Source organism: Argiope bruennichi, chromosome 9, assembly GCF_947563725.1.
Source record: "Argiope bruennichi chromosome 9, qqArgBrue1.1, whole genome shotgun sequence".
In the NCBI taxonomy this organism is placed as follows: domain Eukaryota; kingdom Metazoa; phylum Arthropoda; class Arachnida; order Araneae; family Araneidae; genus Argiope; species Argiope bruennichi.
In genome coordinates, this window is record NC_079159.1 from 105650010 (window position 1) to 105673787 (window position 23778).

The 23778-nt window shown below is 31.3% G+C and overlaps 1 protein-coding gene across 1 annotated transcript in view; it reads left to right on the top strand.

The window, feature by feature from the left end:
* LOC129984233 (uncharacterized) overlaps positions 1–23778 on the top strand; it is a 194712-nt gene that overhangs the window by 131885 nt on the left and 39049 nt on the right. The window contains exons 8-9 of the mRNA XM_056094065.1: positions 19328–19473; positions 21451–21532. Coding sequence (XP_055950040.1) covers positions 19328–19473; positions 21451–21532 — 228 coding nt within the window. The remainder of the gene's footprint in view (positions 1–19327; positions 19474–21450; positions 21533–23778) is intronic.

Consider the following 23778-nt stretch of genomic DNA (forward strand, 5'->3'; position numbering starts at 1 on the left):
GTGTGTTTTTAATTTCGCGATATTGTAACTTCTTATTTTTATTTGTCTCATAAATTTCACATATATTAAGCAGAAACCTTTTTAGTTTTCGGCAAACGAAAAAGACATGTTGTGAAATATTTGATGAAACTATAAAAACAATTTGAATTTCAGGTCAACATTGTAATCTATTTTAGAAAATTAAACAAAAATAAATTTTTAAAATTTCAAAATTCAGAAAAAAATTCGTACTACCATTAAATGGATATCGTTAAAAAGACCAAATTTTACATTTTGAAATGATGCAAAATTTATTTTAATGCAATCTTCGAAAGTGTTCTCGAAAAACACCCAAAATTCAATTAATTTTTAATTAATGAAAATTTAAAAAAAAATCGCTTTGAGGATCACATTTTCACCTCTAAGGTCTATTTGTGTCAAATTTCCTGTACAGCTCCAAGACTCATATTTATTATTATTGAAGACTAATTGCTTTTTGAAAAGGAACTGGTTCGTCGATGATATTGCTTATATTTAATTTTAGTTAAATCGTTTAAATATAGCTCCATGTTCAGGAAATTGTCAAATTGTGAGGCATACGGAGCGTATTATTTCACTTTTGTTTTATAGTTCTACTTATATTTTGTACATGAACTATTTTAAAGGAGATCAGTCTTATGTATCACAGAAGTCCCTCGGGGGGGCACCTCGACATAAGGATGAGATGCTTCCGGCATGGTGGTTGGATCTCGCCACCCTGGAGGGTACACTAATAGGTGGGGGATCTGGCTCCTCCCATCGATGACGGGACGTACTTCCTTCGGGGAGGGTTGTACCGTGGCCGGTGACGGCCCTTAGGACTCAACCACAGTTCCCGCCAATTGCTGTTGCGGCGGTCCGGTCATTCAGTTTTATGGTTTAAATCCGTGTGCCTTATGGCGGGTCGGAGAGTTAGATGGTTGACTTATGTATCACAGAAACTCCTGGGGGAGCACCTCAGGAGGATGAGATGCTTCCGGCATGGTGGTTGGATCTCGCTACCCTGGAGAGTACACAAATAGGTGGGGGATCTGACTCCTCCCATCGATGACGCAACGTACTTCCTTCGGGGAGGGCTGTACCGTGGCCGGTGATGGTCCTTAAGACTCAACCACAGTTCCCGGCAGTGTTGCTGTTGCGACGGTCCGGCCATTCACTTTTATGGGTTAAATCCGTGTGCCTTCGTGGCGGGTCGGAGAGCCAGATGGCTGACTTATGTATCACAGAGCTATTAAAAACGTAAATGTGTGGTTCATATTTGATGAAGCAGTAAAAATGATTTAAATTTCAGGGCAGAAATGTAATTTATTGTTGGAAATTAGGTGAAAATGTATTTTTAAACCAACGGAGTAGTCTCCCCCAAACTTTCTCGTATACTCTCTAATAAAGGTGTTATTTCAGAGAACGCCTTGCCTGGTATTGGCGCATAATAGCTACAAAATATTAATCTTTAACTAGAATTCAGTAAAAATGTGCACAGTTATTAAATTGGTGTCATTAGAAAGATAATTTTTAAAATTTAAACAAATTTTTAAAGTTTGTTTTTGTGCAACAATATTTCTGGAAGTTTAATGGAAAAACACCAAAATTCATCTTAGTTTTTAATGAACTAAAATAATTCTAATAAAAGGTTTAAAAAAAATCTCTTCAAAGTGGGCATTTTAACCTTTCAATATATATATATATATAATGTCCAGTTTCGTAGCTGTAAGTCAAATGGTCTGGCCTACAAAGCACCAACATACACACACTTAACAGAGAGAGAGAGAGAGACAGACAGGTTCATTTTTACTTTTAGTGAAGTTAATTCGATTATAGCTTTAAATACCATTATGATTCTTAATTTTTATTTTCTTTAACTGACTTTCTTGTTACAGAAATATCTATTATTTTTTACAATTCCATTAACTTTATCTTTCTTTAAAGCCATTATGATTCATGCATTTTGTTTGGTTTTCTCAATGGCGTTTGAATCATTAGCGTCGTCTCGGAATTTCTAGTGTCATTAGACTTGTTTCGGAGCGCACTTTTAAAAAGTCAGTGGAATTTTCAAGATAAAAAGAAAGAATTAAAAAAATAGCCTCACAAAGCTGAGAAATCAATGCGAGCACGCAGTGAGATTCAAATAATAAATGCAATCGTTTAAATTTTACTGTGGATAATCAGATTATGCATAACTTTTTTTTAACATTACGATTACATAGTATTCTCATTTGTTAAATTGTCAAAAATAACTCAAAACCATTCATCTGAAACCTTTATATTACTTTTTAAAAAAATTTGACTATTCTAATCGAGTGAATATTTCCCGTGTACTTATAATTCGATTATATTATTATTTTTAAGTAAAAAACAAAAAATTCTTTTTCAAAATATTTCTCTTTCGCTAATAGTATGTAAATTATAAGCTGTCCTCAGGGAACCGTCTAGCGTGTTATTACAAGATCGCTATGATTAATGGCAATTTAGGTTTCAGGTGTAGCATCTATGTATCAATAACAATTTACGGATTTTGTGTGATCCTTGTTGCAGCTTCAGGCAGGATCCTAATGAATCCTCTACCGGTCGTGTCTTTGAATATAAATATGATAATAAAATTGTTAACCTTATTAAAGAGGTCGAAGCAGGATAAAATAGAGGGCTTAAGGGTGCACTCTTAAGATTCATGAATCTTGTATTTTAGAGTCGCTGAATGTCATAAAATAGAAATCGATAATTTCTAACATAATGGATGGTAGCACCTTTATGGGGATTAAAATGACCATTGCTTTGTGGAACATTGTTTTAGCCTACTACAGAAAAAAAAATATTTTTGAAAAATAGTGTAAATGTTAAAAGTCGGTGATACTTCTCTGAGATAGATAGATTTCTCTTTGAACTTTTTTCTTCTAGCATTTGCAATATACTGAGAAAAAAATATTGTTATTGACAAAAAAGATTTTAGGAATTTATCAAACTTCAAGCTTTTGATAAATTCCTCTTTGAAATCTCTCCAAATACAAAAAAAAAAAAAAAAAAATCACTTTGTGCGATTTTGATCTCTTGTTTTTTTTCGATGGCATAGCCAATGCATCGAACTACAAAAGAAAAAAAGAAGTTTTTCATCTGAAAAAACCAGCTATGTAAAACCGCAAAAGAACGAAGAAAAATGTATGAAATAATTTTGACAGTTATTTTTTTTTTTAATTTTCTTCTTTTTATAAAACTAAAAATGTCGAAAAGAGATGGCAATGCCACTGGCATTAAATGAGTCTTGAAGTTTTTATTTTAATGCTACAGAATTGATGAGAAGTCTGAACAGCCAGAAAGTTAAAACAAATACGTCTTAATTTTTTTAATATTTGTAAACATGAATAATCTTAAACAAAGACAGGATATTTATTTTGTACATTGAAACCAAAACAGAGGCAGTCGTTAAACAAGTAACCACCTGAGGGTAAATATAAAACACTGTAAAGCAAAAAAAAAAAAAAAAAATAAGAATTGAAAGCTTAAAGTTAGATGTTTTCTTTTGTGCAATAAGAACGCACAAAAGTGTGAATTGATTTACTATCCTAAAACAATATCAAGTGGTTTATTTGTGTTCCAAAGCACTGGATTCTATTCATCTTCCACAACCTAATTCAAAATCATAAACACAATTAATCGAAGCATCAGAGTGTCACACTATACATACATTTCATGTACAAATAACCTGTACGATTATTTATCCTTTCCCACTGAACTTGTAACCATGAAACCTTATAATACATTACCTATTCCAGTAATCCAAATACAAAAGCTGCTGAAAAAATAATGAATGAATGAAATACAGAAAACTAACCCAGTCTACTTTGTTAAAAAATATAAAAACACGAAGAGCAATAAAAATTGTAGGCTAATAAAAAATTCTACGTAACGAAATGAAATAAAAACCAATCAATACAAAGCGAAAAGTAAAACATCCCAAGTTTTATAACTCCATGGGCAGAGTTTGGCCGTCACACTCAGCTGCACGCGATGTATGTACTCACAGTAATTCTTCTTGTCAGTTTATTTCAATTCCGACTCCGGTATGTGTTATGTAAATGTAAAATAATAACAATACGCCCCAATAACAAAAAACGAATCTGGCGAACAATGGGAACTGAGCAAGATGTCTGCGTAAAAAAATGAAAAAGAGGGACTGTCGCCGCGGAGGTCAAAATCCAGTGTCCCACTGCTTTATATTCTGTTTCAGTTTGACCTTGAGGAAGGGCACAGTGGGGGCAAGGGGTGAGAAACTCTCTGGATCCCGGACCTCTGATGAAGATTTAGCCATTTGTATATCATAACCCGTCAGTCTTGCGTGAAGGATTTTTGCTTTAACAATGCGAAACGTCTACTCAAACAAGCCAAGTTACTGCTGTTTGTATAAGGGCCACCACAATGGCGGAGGTTTTACATTCCCTTGTCTGGGATCCCATGGACAGACCAAAAGAGTTATGTTCGCTGATCGAGCTTAAAGCCTGACTGACTGACTGACCTGGCCATTGAATAAAAACAAATCTTGGCGTGTCTGTGTGGACTTAAATCTCAGCTAATGAAGTTGTCAGCCGTCTGTCATAAAAAGTCACTCGTTTTTAAAGAGAAGAATGTTATTAATCGTCGTCTTGTTTACACCTGCAGCTAATAAAACCTGCCCTTACGAATTTACATATAACCTTTGAAGTTTGCTTGAAAATTTATGATTGATCCTGAAAAGGAAGTGTCACCGCTATGACCTTTTCTTTGGAACTACGGACTCAACTTGGCTCCTGTTTTAAAGCAATGTGATTCATCCACGGAGCCACAAAGTTTCGATTTGGGGGGATTTCACATCCCCCCTTTTTTTAACATCAAAATTTCTTTCTTCTTACACATCCCTTCATGTTATGTCTGACAAACCTATCAAACTGTACAGAAATATTCATCAGAAAAATGACAAATAAGGTCCGGAAAATTTCTTCTACATCTGAATCTTGTACGCGAAATGAAATTGTATATTGTACCAAGGTGACTCTGGCTCTATGAAATGCTTGTTGAGTCAAATGAGTCAGCAAGCACTGAGTAGCTGCCATTTGAGTCATCCCAATGAAAGACTTGTTAAAAAAATAACCTGCAGAAAAATATTCATCAGAAAAATGAGGTCCCAGGTCTGAAAAGTTACTCCCACATCTGAATCTTGCACACAAAATGAAACTGCTTAATTGTACCAATATGACTGATGCTCTATGAAATGCTTTCTGAGTCAACTTATTCATTGGGATGACTCAATTGAGTCAGCAAGCATTAAGTTGCTGACAATTGAGACATGCCGATGGAAGACTCGTTAAATAAATGAAAAAAATAACATTAATGTGTCCGAGATATGTCGAAAAAGCCCACTGACTATTAAAGAAGTGTTTGCTAAAATATGCTAGTGAGATATTACAATAATGTACTGGCTTTTTCTTCAAATTTGTTGCACTATCTACATACATTTAAATTTGTATGACAATATACTTCTTAAAGTGGCTTTGGGAAAACCATAGGCTATTAATTTCTTACTTTTATAAATATTTTGAAATAAATACAAAAGCTAATTAGCCTGTATTATTTTTTTCTGGTAAGTTTTCTTTCTAGTCTTCAAATTAATAATTATTTAATTCATATTTTGTCACATCCCTAATTTTAAGATTAATCCATTTTGAAAATATTTGCACATTTTATAAAGATAGAAATCGAACAAATTTCTTTTTATGTGAATTTTATATAAATTTTAATTTGTTATAAAAAGTTATATTAATAAATTGTGCATTATTCACAAGTAGTGACATGAGAGAAACGCTTTGTGAGACGCATAAGACCTAATTTATTTCTTGTTTCACTCTATACGCCCGAAAGGTATTAAAAGCATTAACATTCTGTATTCGTAACGTCCCCTATGCTTGGCGACCGGGCAATTTATACTTCCCACTTGCCAACTGATCTCTCTCTGGAATTTTGTATTGGTGGTTCCATTTAAAAAATGATGGGTAAATGATGGTGATCTTTAGTGTCTCGGTGTAAATGATGGTGATCTCAAGTTAGCATCACACCTTTGAGATCGGAGGATCACAACTTTGAGACCATTCTAAAAACATTTTTTCACATTTAAAAAAAAACCGAAGATCAAATGGAGAGGCAAATGATATGACAAGGGACTTCGGAGAGGACGAAGTCCAGGTTTAGGTATCAATTCGCCATCTAACCAAGGTTTAAAATGACTGAGTCCATCTCAAAATAGCTTTCCTCTATCTTCAAAATGGAACGGCAATATAGCTCAACTAAACAGATTCACTTTTTAGAAAATTATTTTCTAACTCATTGAAAGCTCTTTATTTATTTATTTTTTTTCATGAAATCATCAGCTATGCAAGGCACACATACACATAACTGAAATCTCTAGAATTTGACTTTAAAACTGATATATATTATTCAGCAAAATGTTATTTATTCTCAAAGTTGTTTTGCTTCAGAAGATCAGATATTAATCCGGGCTTCCAAGCGGAAAAAATATATGGAATATCCTTGTTTTTTTATTTCTCCATATCAATATAAAGTCATTAAAATATTCGATCATTCATCTGTAACAAACGGAGACAAATCTGTTGCCAAAGATATTTGCAAAACGATTACTATTCTTGAGCAGATGTAATTCACTTTCAAATTTATATATATATATATATATATATATATATATATATATATATATATATATATATATATATATGAAAATGATTGGAATAATGAAAAAATTCCTCCTCTTCAATGTTTATAAACATCTTAAGAAATGTATAGTACATCTTAATTTCTATAAATAATGTCTTAACCATGGTAGATAACAATGTCTTTCAAGCAAAAATCTGTTCAGTATTAATAAAGACAATTCATAAATATTAAAAGGGATTTTAAATTGTTCTTAATATATTCTTTAATTGTGTTGGTAATAAGTGTTCATAGAAAGCGACATTTTTATTTCACTTCTAAAACTGGGATTATTTAAAGACTCAGACGACTTTTTTTGGAATTTAATGAGCAAATATTTTTCTCTTTATCTTTTGTCACGATATGGAAGGTTTTTTACGAGAGATAGCTAAATAATATTATCGACAAAATTACGAATACAGTATGTAAATTTTGGTTTGACTTTACTTTTAATTAAAACAGTAATCAGTAGTTAATAATTGCATCATGTATTCGAGATCATTGCGCTTAGAATACAGTATTGTTCGTTCTCAGGTTCGAACACTTCCCGGCATTTGCGCATGAATCAGGATGGATTTATTTAGTCAAGATAGGGATAAGGGGAAATATGAAAAGTGGTATTTTCATTAAAAAATAAGGATAATTCGGATTATACTCAGACTTTGGAGGCGTAGAAAGTGTACATAATTCGTAATATTGTCGGAAAATAGATACTAATTCACTGAAAAATACTTTAGACCAATTTTTATTTATTGTTATTGATCTTAAGCCATGATGAATAAATGAAAGATTTCTGCTTATAAAATTTCATAATTAGCTATTTTAGAAAATAATTATAATTCTTTAAATAAAAATATTTCTTTTTTTTCCCCTGTTATTCAGTTTTTTTATAACATTTTGAAACTAGCAACTGTAGATAATTTCGGTCACGTTTTAATGATATTATACAAAATATTCTTCGTGCTACTTATGAAAACTTTTTTGTCACTTGAATAAGCCATATAAGCAATCAATGCAAATTTGAGTTAAAATAATATGGCCAGAAACGACAAGACGTTCGCGTACATGAAGAGGGGAAGGGAGGAGGAACCTCAGAGAAAAAGTATCTAATGGAGCAGAAATCAAGCTCAAAGAATAACGAAGAATTACGAAAATGCGCTCATCCTTTGTCGTTTCACCCCTTTGAGAGATAGAATCGTTCGAAAAGTGGGATTCTCGAGATATTGAAAAGAACAGCATATCTTGGATCTCTATGGTATGTCTTATATTAGAAACTAGTTGAACTATCCAAAGCTGAAATTACTGGTATTTAATAGAGGCATGTTGTTATTTTTCATTTAGGTTTTGCCTATGAAAGCAGATATGAACTTTATTTTCTATGTGAGAAGAAACTTTTTTGAAAAATTGTATTTCTTTGTTTACAAATCTTAAGAATTGTTTCGGGATTTCCTTCATATTGTTACAAAATTTTTTCTCTACAACAAATATCGCAAATCAATTGTAATTACTCAGCGCATTTAATTGCTATTAGTTCAGCAACTTGCTTGCTGTCTAATCCTCCAGTTCCTTTACCTGTCGGCGAACTCCGACCACTCTCACACACACAACTCCCGCCGATACACACTCTTCAGCTTCTTCAGATTCAGATTGCCTGTCTTTTATAGTTCCGGGAGGCGTGGCTGGAATCTTCAGACCAATCAGGGTGTACCTGGCTGTATCTCGAGTCTTAGTGGATGGATCGTGAAAGTTCTCGAACTTTCCAGTAGTATCCATTTAGTCGCCAAACTCGCCAAATTCGTCGCCAAGTCGCCAAATGGTCGCCAAGCTCACAGGTCATTGACGTACAGGACAGATCTTACAAAGGGTTTTAACGGTGATACTAGCCGTGATGGGAAGCAAATTACAAGTTTGTAACAATATTTTATTTTGTGTAGCATAATTTGGTAAGTAAAGCTGCATTTTGCTTGTTCGGGCATAACATTTAATGATTACTACCTATTAAAAACTGTAATTAGTCACCTCTTGTAAGAAGGATAAGAGATACATCATGTAAAATGGACCACTAACCCGAGGCTCCACAATTTCCGTGGTCCTTTTCAGACTATAATACCATGCTATAAAGAAAAAGGAAAAAAAGTAGAGTAAATATTGTCTTTGAAATATAAAAAAAAAAGGCAACTGAACTAAGTATGATGAAAGAAAAAAGAAAATTACAATTATATAAAGTGTTTAAGTTAAATTTATAACATTAGTTTGGCATTTGATGTCTTCTAAGAAGTCTGGAAAAGAAAAATTCAAATGTGATATTAGTTCAATTTAGAAATGCATTTTCTAAAAATGAAGATCTCTCTTTAGTAGAGAAAAAAAAATGGCAAAGATGAACTACGAACCGACGAAGAAGGAAATTTAGTTAAGATTGCATAGGCCAATAGTGAAAATAGGCCTGTCAACTGGTTGGGAGAAAAAACAATTGCAGAAGAAAAGTTTAAAACTTTCCATGACAAGGCATGCTACATTTTGCTTTTAAGTTCTACATAATATGTTCCATATAAGTCATGGTCCTTTTAAAGCTCATCAGGTCAAAGTTTTTGACAAAGATGATGTGTTTCTGTGGGAAAGTAGTAAGAACGACCCCACACTTTATCTAAACGTGTGAGCTTTCGCATAATCAAGCTGAACATTGCCCTTTTGACTGGATGAAAATGGAACTGAAAACCTTATTGAAATTTCAATTTGTCAGGAATTATGCTATCCTGGTTATTGAAAAATTATATTCCAAAGAACTGGATTATGTTTAATATTGAAAACTATAGACAACATTATGTTTTTCTCACGTTCTGTATTATTTTATGTTTATATTTTTTGCTGTTTTTCTATTTTTTTCAATTGTTTCTACTTCTACTTTTCTTTTTCTCTTTTCCTTTTGTTCTATTTTCTTTTCCACTATTTTTACATTTTTCTTATTTTTACTATTTACTGCTTGATTCAAGTTTTTGATATTTCAAAGGACCTAAGTGTAAATGAGTCGGTTGCGATGTTCGGGTTTGGCCTTTGGTCTTCTGCCATTTTTTAGGCGATTTTTTTAACAGATGGACTGCTTTTCGGCAACCCACTTTTTTCTATTTGGCTTTTTCTTGGGCAAGATATGGTTCTGTTGCACATCCCCAAGAACAATAGAGCTCTATCAAGTCTATCAAATTGTACACCTTGAAAATGCCAAATACTAACAGTCCATTATCAATAAGATTCTGCCTGGAGAGGCTTAAACAAATAAGAATATGATATTCATAAATGGGAGAAATGAGCAGGTTCTCTGTCCTAAGACTAGAGAACCAAAGGTAGAAGTCTGATATAGTTCCAATGCCTGTAAATCTTAGCTGGACATAATGGAATAGCCTCCTTGCTTAGGGTAGCCCTACCAGGAGTTAAACTCAAGTCGTACTTCACCCATTCCACCCATTGACGCCCCCTCACAACTATGAGGCAGTCTACTATTGAGGGAACGAGAGATTTGGATCTTGTAGATATATCCAAATACGCTAAAAAAAAAAATTATCCCTTAGAAAGCCAGGAAATACAAGCTTATCGAGAGCTGAGAGCTAAAAAATTAAGAGATGTTATATAAAGTAAAATACTCGTTATTTTAACCTAAAAAAATGCAAGTTGTTAACTATAAGTCGAATTGTAGAAAATGCGATCCGAGATGCAATAATATCTCCTGCTTTGCTTATTGTCATGAAAATGATTTACGTCAAGAATTTTGAAGAAATATTACTATGTATTCCAAAGAGTCATTGAAATAATCAACGCGAAGTAATACAAAGCGATTTTGTTAGCTTGATTTTAAAAAATTAATATATGATGTCAGAGGACGCAAATAAAAAGCGTGACGGTTTAATTAGTAAGCCATTGTGCATTGGCAGGGTTGCCATTTGATAAATAAGGCGACAAACTCAAAAGGCACATGAAAGAAGATTTCAATTTTAGAGTCTCAGTTGATTCTAAAGTCTAAAAACTTTAGAGTTGAGTATTAAATGACCCAGGTTTCATGTTTGTCTAATGTTTATATTTGGTCTATTGGTAGAATACGTCGTTTTAATGGAAATCAAGTAAGCGCACAGATTGTTATTAGCTTTGATTCTCGAGTCAACGAACCAGAAATATAATTGGGATACATAGTTTGGAGGATATTAATGATTTATTTAGAGTTAATCTGTTTAATCATAACTGTTGTGTCTTCACTAAGACTGTTAAATGATAGTGTAATATTTTTGGAATATTATTGACGTTTGGGTTCGAAATTGACTCCTCTTACCCAGTGGCGTAACAATCTGGTGGCCGGGGAAGTTCGTGGGGAAGCCAAGGACAGAAATGTTAGAGCGTTAAGGCCATTTTTTTAAAAAGAAAAGGTGATGGAAAGGTGAAAAAATATTAAGTCCATGCTGCCAGCACTTACGCATTGATAACATCCATGGCTGATAAAAATCATACGTTATTCAGGGCTATTTATCCTTGATACAATGCTACTTCACTCTATGGAGTGGCTCTTCTAACAGATATGAAGAAGATATATTTTCTACTCGTTCTCTAAACTTTTAGGAATTTCGCATATTTTCTTTGTTTAGGATGTTAAAGCATTAGAAAATAGAAGAAAGAATTAAAAATGTATTTTTATTTGAAGATAAATATGTAGGTAATCAATCATTCAGTACGAATGAATTTTCATATAAATGTACATGTTAAAACATTCAGTATGTTACCTGTACATTTCAGTATGAAATGTACATGCAATAAAACATTCAGTGTTGGAACACTCTTCGTTAATATGGTTCTATTTTTGTGGATTTTCATAGTAAAGTGCAGAAAGAGACTTGGTCTTTCAAAAAACACCACTTTCTATTGTTTTAGAAAAAACCCAGTATTGGATACATATCTATAGTTTTGATGGGAAAAAACAAACAAAGGCCTTTTTCATATATCTAGTTTCTTGTCTTTTTGAGTTGACATTTTTGCATGCTTTCCAGAAAACTACCCGTTTTCTTAAGCTTCAACTATAGCTTGCAGAGCATCTTAAATTCTTAAAACTAATAATACTCCAAGCATTACTAATAATAATACTCCAAATTAAATAATAACCAAGTAATACTCTAAGCATTTTAATAATACTCCAAGTATTTTAGAATTCCACTGGCTTGTTTATTCTTTCCACTTAACAGCTTATATTACAAACATTGCCAGATTCCAGAAGGTTTAGAATTAATCATCAGCTATTATACAAAAAAAAATAACAAAATATGTTTATCAAAGAAAAAATCGTTTGCGTTTTACTTTTTAATAATATTTTAACAAAATAAAAATAGTAGCAGTTATAAAATGTCTGAAAAGGAATTGTCTGCTAAATGTCTATTAACAGATTTAGATTATGATATTTACCGAACAGTCATGTTTATATTCATAATTACAAAAAGATCAAATTCAAAAAAAAAAAATTGATTTGTCTTATTTACTGAAATTTATAAAAATTGCGAGGTCGAATTCTTCGAAGACTACAATACTTTGTTTGCCAAAATGAAAAAAATTGCGTTATCTCTACGGATATGAAAGAGTTAAAAATGAAGAGCTCTTTTTTTCTATTTATTTTTTTATTATTTTATTTTCATGTCTATTAAAGATGGCAATATATACAGTGGCTCAAAAAATTGAGAGTACACTTTACGTTTACTTGATAAATGCGACTTTCAATATAAATAACACATTAACGGGAAGTGCAAACTTGTTTTTATTTTTACACATAAAAAATGGTTTAATTTAGAGTAAAAATAAAGAAAAATCAACGAAAAATTTCTAAATTGAAAATTTTCAGAAGCATTTTAAATAAACATACGCAGAATTTTGCCTCAAATAATTGAGAATACACCAATGAAATTTGTGCAATATCACGCATAGAAACAAAGTGTCACTATTAAATTGCATGTCTTTTGGCTCTTATTATGGTCTCTAAACGTCATGGTACCGATTCGACCCATTTTTGGTGATATCTGAAGATATTTTATCCCATTCGTCTTGCAACACTTCTTTTAAATGGGTTTTGTTTCTAATTTTGTATTTTTGAACCACTTTTTCGAGTATGGTCCACGAATATTCAATGGCATTGATGTCAGGGTACTGTGGTGGTGTGTGTAACTGTTGTTTACAATGAAAAATGCATCATATTTTGACGTTACGTGCATTCTGTTTGGGGTCGTTGTCCTGCTGGAGAATGGAATTTCCATCTAAACTAAATTTTTAACACTTTCCTTTAGATTACTGCTACCATATGGTTCACCCAACTTGTTGCAGAAATTTTTCAAATCATAGGCAGAAGAGTAAGTGCTGAAACTGTGCTAAATGCCATTAATCAAGCTGGATATTAAAGTAGCATTGTTAGATAGAAACCGTTCACCAGCTTGCAAATTCAGAAAAAGCATTTGAAGTTTGCAAAAACTCATCAATTGAAGACCAATAACCTTTGGAAGAAATCTATATTTAGTAATGAAAGAAACCTCAACATTTTTGGCAGTGACAACCATCTTACTGTATGGAGAAAGCCTAATACTGCTTTGTATCCAAAAAATTTACGTCCTACAGTTAAACATGATGGTGACTCCATGTTGATTTGAGGTTACATGGCTTCATTCGAGGTAGGAAATTTAATTTTTATAGATGGCATTATAAATGATACGGTTTACTTGGATATACTTCGCAGCAATCTAAAGGAAAGTGCTAAAAATTTGGGTTTAGATAGAAATTTTATTTTCCAGTAAGACAATGACCCGAAACAGAATAAATGTAACTTCAAAATATGGTGTCTTTTTCATTGTAAATAGCAGTTACACACACCACCACAGTACCCCGACATCAATGCCATTGAATATTCGTGGGCCATACCCAAAAAAAGGGGTTCAAAGACATAAAATTAGAAACAAAATCCATTTAAAACAAGTGGTGCAAGAAGAATGGGGTAAAATATCTTCAAATACCACCAAAAATTGGTCAAATTGGTACCATGACGTTTAGAGGCCATTATAAGAGCCAAAAGACATGCAATTTAATAGTGACACTTTATTTCTATGCGTGATATTGCAAAAATTTCATTGGTGTATTCTCAATTTTTTGAGGCAAAATTCTGCGTATGTTTATTTAAAATGCTTCGGAAAATTTTCAATTTAGAAATTTTTAATTGATTTTTCTTTATTTTTACTCTAAATTAAACCATTTGTTATGTGTAAAAATAAAAACATGTTTGCACTTCCCGTTAATGTGTTATTTATATTGAAAGTCGCATTTATCAAGTAAACGTAAGGTGTACTCTCAATTTTTTGAGCCACTGTATATATATAGGTCAATGCTTCAACTATATTTAATTTCCTTATTATTAACTTTCTAAAACAATGGTGATAGCTGTTTCTTCAAAAATGCGGTTATTTGAATCAGATTTTAGATTTTCCGCTTAATTTTTGGTTCTCATATATACTTATTTGAATCGGAATATACAATTATGCTGGAATACAAATCCAATCAAAATCAACTTTTGATTTAAAAAAATGATTTTAAACAAAAACTTTATTTTAGAAGAACACACATAATTCGGATCAATATCAATCACTAATAATGGGGTAAAAAACGAAACCTCTTTAATGCATATCCTATTTAACAGCTCATCATTTCATTATCAAAACAGAGTTTTTTTGTTTCGTTTTTTTAAACAGAATGTAGAAAAAAATGTTACCATTCTTCTCTAACAATAACTACCATTTCCTCAAGATGATTAGTAAACATTCCTAAACATCAGTTGTATTTTGTGAAGGTTAAACCTACTGTTTAAAAATCAAAGATAAAAAAAAAAGCAATATCCTTTAAGCTTAATCGTATTGGTTTCTAAATGCTGATTGGGTTTTTTTTCTCGTTGGATTTCATCATAAAAAAAAGTTTAGTAGAATCCGCGTTCCGTTTCTCAAATGAGCAGTTTGTATAATTTCGCATTACGTACATCACTGAGCATGCGCTGTAGTCGTTTCAATCCTTGCAGAGCAAGAAAAAAAGCAATAATGGCTAGGTAATGAATGACCAGATATTATTTTTAGAACAAAGACTTGGAAATTTTATTATTTTATGTTTTTTTTTCAAAAAAAAAATGAACTATTTGACATTTATGGAATTAACTATTTAAATCAGAACATCTCCAAACTATTGATCGCGACTATATTTTGAACGTATATGTATCACTTCACACTTTGCAAAAATGTAATATGTTCTTAAAATATGGATGAAACCAAACATCAGAAATATTTTTTGGAAAAATTATACTTAATAATATTTTTTCTTCGCAAAGTTTCTATCATAAAACCTGTTTTGAGAAAATTGAATGCTTTTTTTAACCCTCTGAATGCGCATTTTTTAAAAATCACTATTTAGATGCGACGTTTGTAAATAAATTTAAATTATATGATATAATAAAAATCTGTATTCGTAAAAATAAACACTCTAAGCTGCTAAAAACGCGGGGTGCGGTAGAAAATGGAATGATTGCCAACCCGCGGAATAAGCAGCTGGTGAGTTAAATGGAAAAATTCAATGTAGTGAAGATGAAATGATTTGGTATCCCTGTTTTGGTTTGGTTATCCCTGTTTGTTAAAAGTTTTGGTATCCCTGATTTAGATTTTCAGGATTCAAAACCTGAATTTAGATAATCAAAGCAATCTTGGGATACAAAATCTATATCAGTAGAATTTTATCAATTTATAATTATCATTTATATCAATCAATATTATTTAAAATCTGATATACCACTGAGTGGGCTGGAAAACGGAAATTTTCCTTTGGAAAAGCAAATGTAGACAAATTTCCCCTAAAACATCTGCAGTTAAGTAAAACCTTTATCTTTGATGCTGCTTTAAGACTCTAAGGTCACTTTAACAAAGAAAAGACTCTACACTTGACCTGTATCCCCAGTAACTCTTCTGATCCATGAAGATGTGTTAGATATGCTAATCAAATGGGACTATAAACAAACATTACTCATTAAGTGGTTAAAATTTTATTTACATGAAATAATCTGTCTAGCCAACGGAAGTGGCGCACGATATTTTTTCGCATAATCTCTAATAAATGCACTTGTCATTGGCAAACAATAATAACGAAAGTGTTTATTAACGCGTAAACTTTAACGGTTCGTCGCTGAGATACGGTAAATACACAAATGCTAAGAAACAGAACGTGCCTTTTTAGATGGTTTTTTTTTCTGATCAATCGACATAAAACTATAAATGACTAAATTTGATCCGGAACAGCAATGTAGTCGGAAAATCGTACGCTAAATTTCAAATAATTAAGCTTTCTCGTTTTTGAATCATCGTGTTTATACGCTTGTGAAAATATCGACTGAGAGACAGTCAACCTCTTGACGGATATGGTTCCAAATTTCAAATATATTTTAGATGTTCAGTCTGTGAATTAAATGTTATCTACCTCTTTTTGTTTGTAGTTATCATATTAATTTATATTCCTCTAAATTGGTCTCGTTCAAAATTTGACAGAAATGTAAAAATTTGGAGTAGAGATCATAAACTAAAATTTTTCTGTCTAATTCAAACTGTTTTTGGATTGACATTCACAGACAACTAGACAGGCATAGTTGAAAAAATGTTTTTCGAATTATGTCGGACTCAAAAAAATTTTTTTTGATCTAAAAATTCGAAATTTTTTAGACTCAGAGCAAAATTTTTCTAACTATACTATTCTTATATCGTAGAATCATCAATTGCATGATGTTTAGGTTATTGATAATGGCTTCCAAAATAAGTGGTCGTACATTTTGTACAGAAAATCTCTGAATGTGGTGAAAAGAGACGAAAGAACTTTCTTGTTAATACAAAGGAATTTTAGAAAATCTGAATGTACAAATAAAATGATTTAAAAATAGTTTTTAGTGTAATTTCTTTTATTAAAATTTATTTATCAGTTTTAATTATTTCCTAATTAAGGTTTTTCCACCGGCACATGACTCAAAAATTAATTGGCTCTTTTCATTTAATAATGCGATGAATTGGTCCCTTGTAATTACGCTAAACCAAACACGAATTACTAAAAAAATATATAATTAATAAAATGCTTAATATTTAATTAAATTCGAAGTTTTCACTTTACTAGAAAAATATTTTTTTTTTTTCGTTTTCTTGTAAATGAAATTTAAAAATGATAGATTATAGTTATTGAAAAATTTGATTTCAAATTGTTGATGTATCTCCATTTTATAAACTTTCTTTAGTTTAAAAAAAAACGTTTTTAAGTATATTAATGTATTTGTTCATGCATGAATAAAATAATTGATAAAAGGAATAAGTTTAATAATTGAAATTTGGCGTGTTTGACATCAAAAATTGCAGACATAAAATTTTGAATCCAGTTGGTCAAGAGGAAGTAACCTAATTTGCAAATTATATTCTTTTCGTTTAACCATTATATCAGGATAATATTAAATGTTCAATTTTATAAAGATAAAATTTTTATAAAATTGTTTCTACTCATTTTAAAATCATGGAAAGTATTTACAGTAAATTCTCAGCTATCAATAAATTTTTATATTGAATACTAAATATCATTTTACAATGAATATTAACTTTCATTTTACCAATTACTTTTTAAACTTTGCTTTACTTCACCATCTGTAATAAACCAGCTCTAAACAAAAATTGAAATAGTTTTGAAATAAGCGCTAAGCTATCTGTGGTTCTCCATACAGTTTATTATCCTGTTTCTCTTGTAATAGCCAGTCGCTGTTGATACTTTATAACGACAGCTGACCAATCGACAAGTCTTCCATTACTTGTTTATAAAAAAAGAAATTAGTTCTACAATATTATTTACATAAGCGTTTGTTGGCCATCATGAACTTTACTACGATGACCATAATTATTGCCTTCCTTACCTCAATAGAACGAGACACATTTTTTTATGCGTTCCTTTTTTTTTTAATTGCCGAGTTAATCATCCTCAACGGAATGCCATGGCTCAATTTCTGCCATCAAATAGCTTCATTTCTCTTTGCTCACCAAGAGGTCCACTACCTTAAAAAATGGAATCACACTTAAACAACTAGTTGCTGTCCAGTCACCTCCGCGAATAATTACTGTTGTTGGGATTTGCCTCATTAAACTTCGACTGCGAATAAATTGGACTGGAATGCCAATCACAACTGAGTTTGGTTACCATTTTCTTTTTTCGTTAGAAGAGGCGCGGAATCCATTGATTTATATCTGGAAGGCAGAGACTTGGAGGCAAAAGAAATAAAAAAAAAATTTGTATGTGTGAAGCAAGAAGAAAAATAATAAAGTGAAAGGGCCAGACTGAAATGGGGTGACCCTGTATGGGTTGTGTTTGGGAAGTAGGAAGATCATGATATGATTCTCGGTAAAAAATAAAAAAGGCCAAGTTCAAAGTCCTTTTAGCGACTCATTTGGGCAGCAAGCAATTACTTCGAATTTGCGCAGGCACGTTCCCTTATTATTTTTTTTTATATCCTTGTGTTTACTCTCTCGATGTTTGACTTCCTGTTGCAATTCCCGTAAATTTCCTATGGTATTCTCTTTCTCCCTCTTTATCTTCATTGTAAACATCTCTAGTTCTGAAAATAAATTTGTACAATACATACCACAAAAACTTTTTTAACCTATTAACTGCCATTTTTAAAATTTTTTGACCGGATAAAAGTTATGTATATGCACAAAAAGTTGTGTAACAATATTAACTATTATCAAATGATGTTTCGTTTTGAAAATATTTGATGTTTTTGAAAAAGAGTATTTTTATGTTGTTGTTTCTTATGGCACTTGCCATGGACAAGCCCGCTGTTCGAAGACAGCCGATTTAAGCCTGAGGGGGGAACGCCTCTTGTTTCTAAATTAGCGCCAACTAGGGCCAAGAGAACGACTTAGCTACACACACGTCACAACCCTTTTTACGGGGCCGACTTCATTCACGCATTTCATTCAATCAACCACAGATCGTAATTTAGACCTGAATCAGAGAACGATCACCCCTGACCCAGTACCCCCAGAATAGAAACAATCAATCTTCCGAAAGTTTCTACCAAAAAAGGGGAAAATACATCAATATTTTATTTTTAATGTTTAATTTTCGGTACAAAATGGCATTCTAATAATTTCACTCCACATAATATTTTACTTATCTTCTTATGGCTGCTTAATGTTTCCTATATCAATGTGAGTGCAAATTTGAGTATGATCCGTGTGCATTGTGTGAGACCTACTCAAGCCATATGTTTACACACTTTTGATTTTACGATTAATAAAAATCAAGTTTATAAACGCATTCTTAAGTCATTCTAAGATAAAATGTCTTATTATTCTTCACCTCGGATTCTCTCCATAAAGATTTTAACACAAATACGAATAAATGAAAAAATTTCATTGGCAACTGAGATTAACATAGACTAGTAAGTGACGAAGAAAATTATTACTAATTATCTCTATAACTATCTCACATACTCTTTGTTTCCATTAATTTTTGCTTTCTAATTTACCAGGGAAATGAAACCTTTGGCTCACACTGTAACGGCAGTGGCGCCTACCCCTCCTATTCGCTTACGTGTCGTCAATGCCACTGACCAAGATGTTACCGGTGTGGAATTGGGTGACCCGTTGTTCCTAAAAGTGGAGCTGGCAGATGAAAGTAAGTACTATCTAAATCAAAACACGCAAATACTCTGAGCAATTGAAAATGATCCAATATTTCAATAGTATCTTTAATCTTGTTTCCTCGGCTACCTATAAAAGAATTTTTACATATTTTATTAGAATATAAAAAAGGAAAAATGATTAGATGAAATATAGAAGTCAAAACAAAAATCGTAAAAGTGTGGGGCACAAACGGAAGAGTCATTTGTAAATTTGAACCATAATCATATTTAGAATGTAATTTTCTATATAAGGAGTATTTTGAATTTTTATATTTATTATAATATTCATTGTGCATTGTGTTCTTTTTCTTAGCTTTCTGTGTCTCATATTTTTACAATTTTTGTAGTTCCATTTTTTATATTTATTATTTTCTAGCTTTTAGGCTTTATTTCGTATGATACTCATTGTAACTTTAAAAAAAATATGTAAAACACCAAAGCTTAATATTGGAATGTCACGCTGGTACTGCAACTCCATATGCAAAAAGTGCGATTATTTTTAATTATCCATATCCTAAACAATCATATAAAATTTCACTAGGGAAAAATTACTTTCTTTAATATTCTAAATTTCTAGAAATAATTAATATAATAATTTGTAAATAATCTAAGTATTTAAAATTCTACTAGAGTAGTATCCGTAATATTTCTATTTTACGATTTTATTTTAAAAATTTTAAATATTTTAATTCTTTTCAAATATTTTTTTTAAACTTTTATCCTCTTCTAATATTTTTAATTTCTGAATTTAATGAATATGTTCATAAATATGTGTTTTAAAACAAACCATGTAAAACTACGAAATCCTAATCAAATACATATATTGGAATTGTAATGGTATTTATAATATATTTTAACTTTCGATGCGTATTCAAAAATTCCTTTTCCTTATGTTGCTTTCAAACGTGACATTAATACAACTAAATTAAATCAAGAAATTTCGTTGTGTCTGAATTTCTTTATAATGTTGCGCCATTTTCGATTTAAAAATATCATTTTCAAATTTTTACTACACTAATAAAACGATGTTTAATTTTATTATATTCTAATATTTAATATTTAATATATTTTATAATTTCATGGTAGCAAATATTATGAAATTAATATGGAGATTTCCTAACATCTGTAAAATTAATTTTTAGATTAATTAACACATTAATTGGCATTTAACAGCCCTAAAATTCTTAAAATATTCTGTTGTACTGTTACTTGCACAAATTTTTAGAACTTGACTTTCGAAAACTTTCTTGAAACGAGTGAAAAATCAATTATAATTCCATTTTTAAAGACATAGAATTTGTGAAATTAAGTAAAAGAGATTTTTTTAAAAGTTGAATAGTTTTGCAAAGGGCTTGAATTCAATGCAATATCTAAAACAGTACTAAAATCAGTACGTACTTGTGTAAAATTTACTTTAAAAATTCGATGAAAAATTTATTAAAATTAGAGAAAACATGATAGAGAAATAAAATTAATATTATGGAAAAGATGAGAATCAGTATTTTAAAATTTTTAAATGATTCTTGCAAGATATTATAATTAGAAATTATTGAGTAAACTAGAAATTAGCAAAATTCGAATTGATTTTTAATTAGAAACCTGCTTAAAATTAAAAAAAAAAACTTTCTTATTGAGTACAAACTACACAATAATCAACTAACTAAGAAATGTGGTTGGTTTAGATACAAAGGTCTGCTTTTTCGAGCACTTTGAATAATTATTGCATCATATGAAATATCATGCAGTTTACAGTTAGAAGCTAATAAACATTATCACGTTAAAAAAGTTGCTAGTTTCACAACTTATTTCAATTTAATTATAAAATTTAAAATGAAAGCATATTTAAAGCGGAAGGAAAATTTCTTACGTATAAGATTTCACCAACATTGTATTTATTCAAATAATAGTTTATGATGTTTATTGTATTTATTCATTTGATATCCCTCTAATGTCTTTCATTTTGATTGCAGGTGTTTATGGCATTTTTGGCAGCGATCTTGTCGCTAAAGGTAGCAGCGGAACAGAAACCGTTCTTCTAATTGACGAAAATGGGTAAGAGTTAAAAATAAACAGCTGAAATAATTATTTTATTTAAAACATTTCTTTAGTATTGATTTTTAAACTACATTCATTTAAGTCTTTTTTTTTTCCGTAACCGATTAAATGACACCTTCGTGTCAATTTCGATTGATTGATTAGATTTAATATCACAAAATCCCTATTTTATCTCTTTTTGGAAACAATCACGTACTTCATGGTTAAGTTCAAAGAGATAAACGAGAGAGAGTTTATAAAAATGATTGTATTCAGATTCAGATTTCTGTTTCGGAGTATATCAACATTGTTATATCAAAACTGTTTTATTTTTATCATTTTCTATTTCTTACTTTCCGGTATGTGTAATATAGAGAAAATATTGTAATCGTCAAAAAATTCGAACTCGAAACTTTGTCAAATCTCCATGTTTTAGACTTTCCAGAGGTTTTTTTTGTAGTGTGATTATAAGCCAAATTTTTGCGCTTCTGAGGGTAAAGACCCCTGAGCACCCGAGGGCAGAAGTCTGACTTCTAGCTCAAATGAAGATAGCACACACACACTCGCTTGCACAACCCCTTTTTACAGGGGGCTCATTCACGCACAAGGAAGAGAACAACCATGCCCGAACCAGAACTCGAACCCGGCACGCCTAGATCACGGGGAAGTCGCGCTACCCCTAGGCCAGGACGCCGGCCCCCGAGTTAGTAAAACATACATGTTATCGTCGATTAAATAATGGATGTATTAGAAGAAAATACGGATGACGTTATGTAGTTATTCAGGCTTTATTTTGTGCAACCGCTTTCAACGGGTTACAGCATTCGAATGTACAAGATCACATTTGTTGTAGGTGGCGCTCTTGCATGCCATGACGTAACAATACATTTGGAAAATGTCCGCTGTCTGTCGGTCGATTTGTGTAAAACATAACTCAAAATTACTTTGCGCTTGACGGATGAAATTTGGCATACGGTCACTGCACCAAATTTGTAGATTTCTATCAAATTTTCAACTAAATCCATTCAGTAAAAGTCTGTCTCTCCGGCTGTTCGAATATAAGTTACCACAAAACGAAAAGAGCTAGACAGATAAAATTCGATACAGAGATTTGATATCTCTAATTCAGACACCTGTTAAATGTTAGGCCACAAGAGGTTGACCGTCTGTCGGTCAAACTCTTGTATTTTCAGAAAAATATAAACTCGATAATTCAAAAACGCAGTGACTTAAATAGGTCACATTTGATATGTGACTGCAAGTACAGTTCTGACTTCCAAAAGCTTAATATTTAGTTTTTGATAGTATTATGAGAGTGAACGAAGAGCAAATCAAAAACGAAGCGATTGTACTTCATATAATTCTCATCCGTTTTATTAGATTTTGAAGCGAGAAATGACCGCTCCTCTGATGTCACCGGATTTCTAGGTAACTAGGATAATTAACCGAAACATAAACAAGTTTCAATTGTGTGTTGTAAATTTTATTTGTAAGCAAACATCTAGAATTAAAAAAGACGAATTTGTTAAAACAATTTATTTTGGATAAAAGTAAACTCTTCTTTCCAAACTAGTGAAGATAAAAAACGACAGAACATCCTAGATTACCTCGGACAGTTCCAATTTTCGATTCACTGATTCTTTGATAAATTGTTACCGTTTCCAAAGAAGTATCCTGTAATTTAACTAACCGCCTAAACCGTCTTACATTTTTTTATCATCAAATTGGAATGCAAACCCCCCAATCCCTTTACAGATATGTTCTTTTTTATTGATTTCAGTTGTAATCCATAAAATGCTTCAGGTTTTTGCGGATAATGCAGGATTTTGAATCGAATTATAGCATTAATTATTAATATTGAATGGCCTTATGATACACGACGATTAAGGGGTTAAACGCTTTTGTATTTATTAGTAAATAAGTTGTAAAAATTTTTAGATTTAATTTTTAAAAACAAATGCATTAATGAATAATTTATCTGAATAATTTTATTTCCGATTTTTTTCTATTTTTAATTCACCTGCATGTGATTTTATTTATATAGACAATAGATGAATCAGCTTAAAGTAAAAATAATAGATTCAATTTTTATGTTCCTTTGTCTTGTTTTCATTATTTATTTACTTTCTTATTTATTTGAAAATTTTTATTATTAACTACTTCATTGTTTCTGATTTGTTTTAATTCACTTTTTTTTTAACATTTTTTGAAAGACTTCCTTCATCTAGGCAGCAACTAGTATTGTATTTCAAAATGTTTAGTTC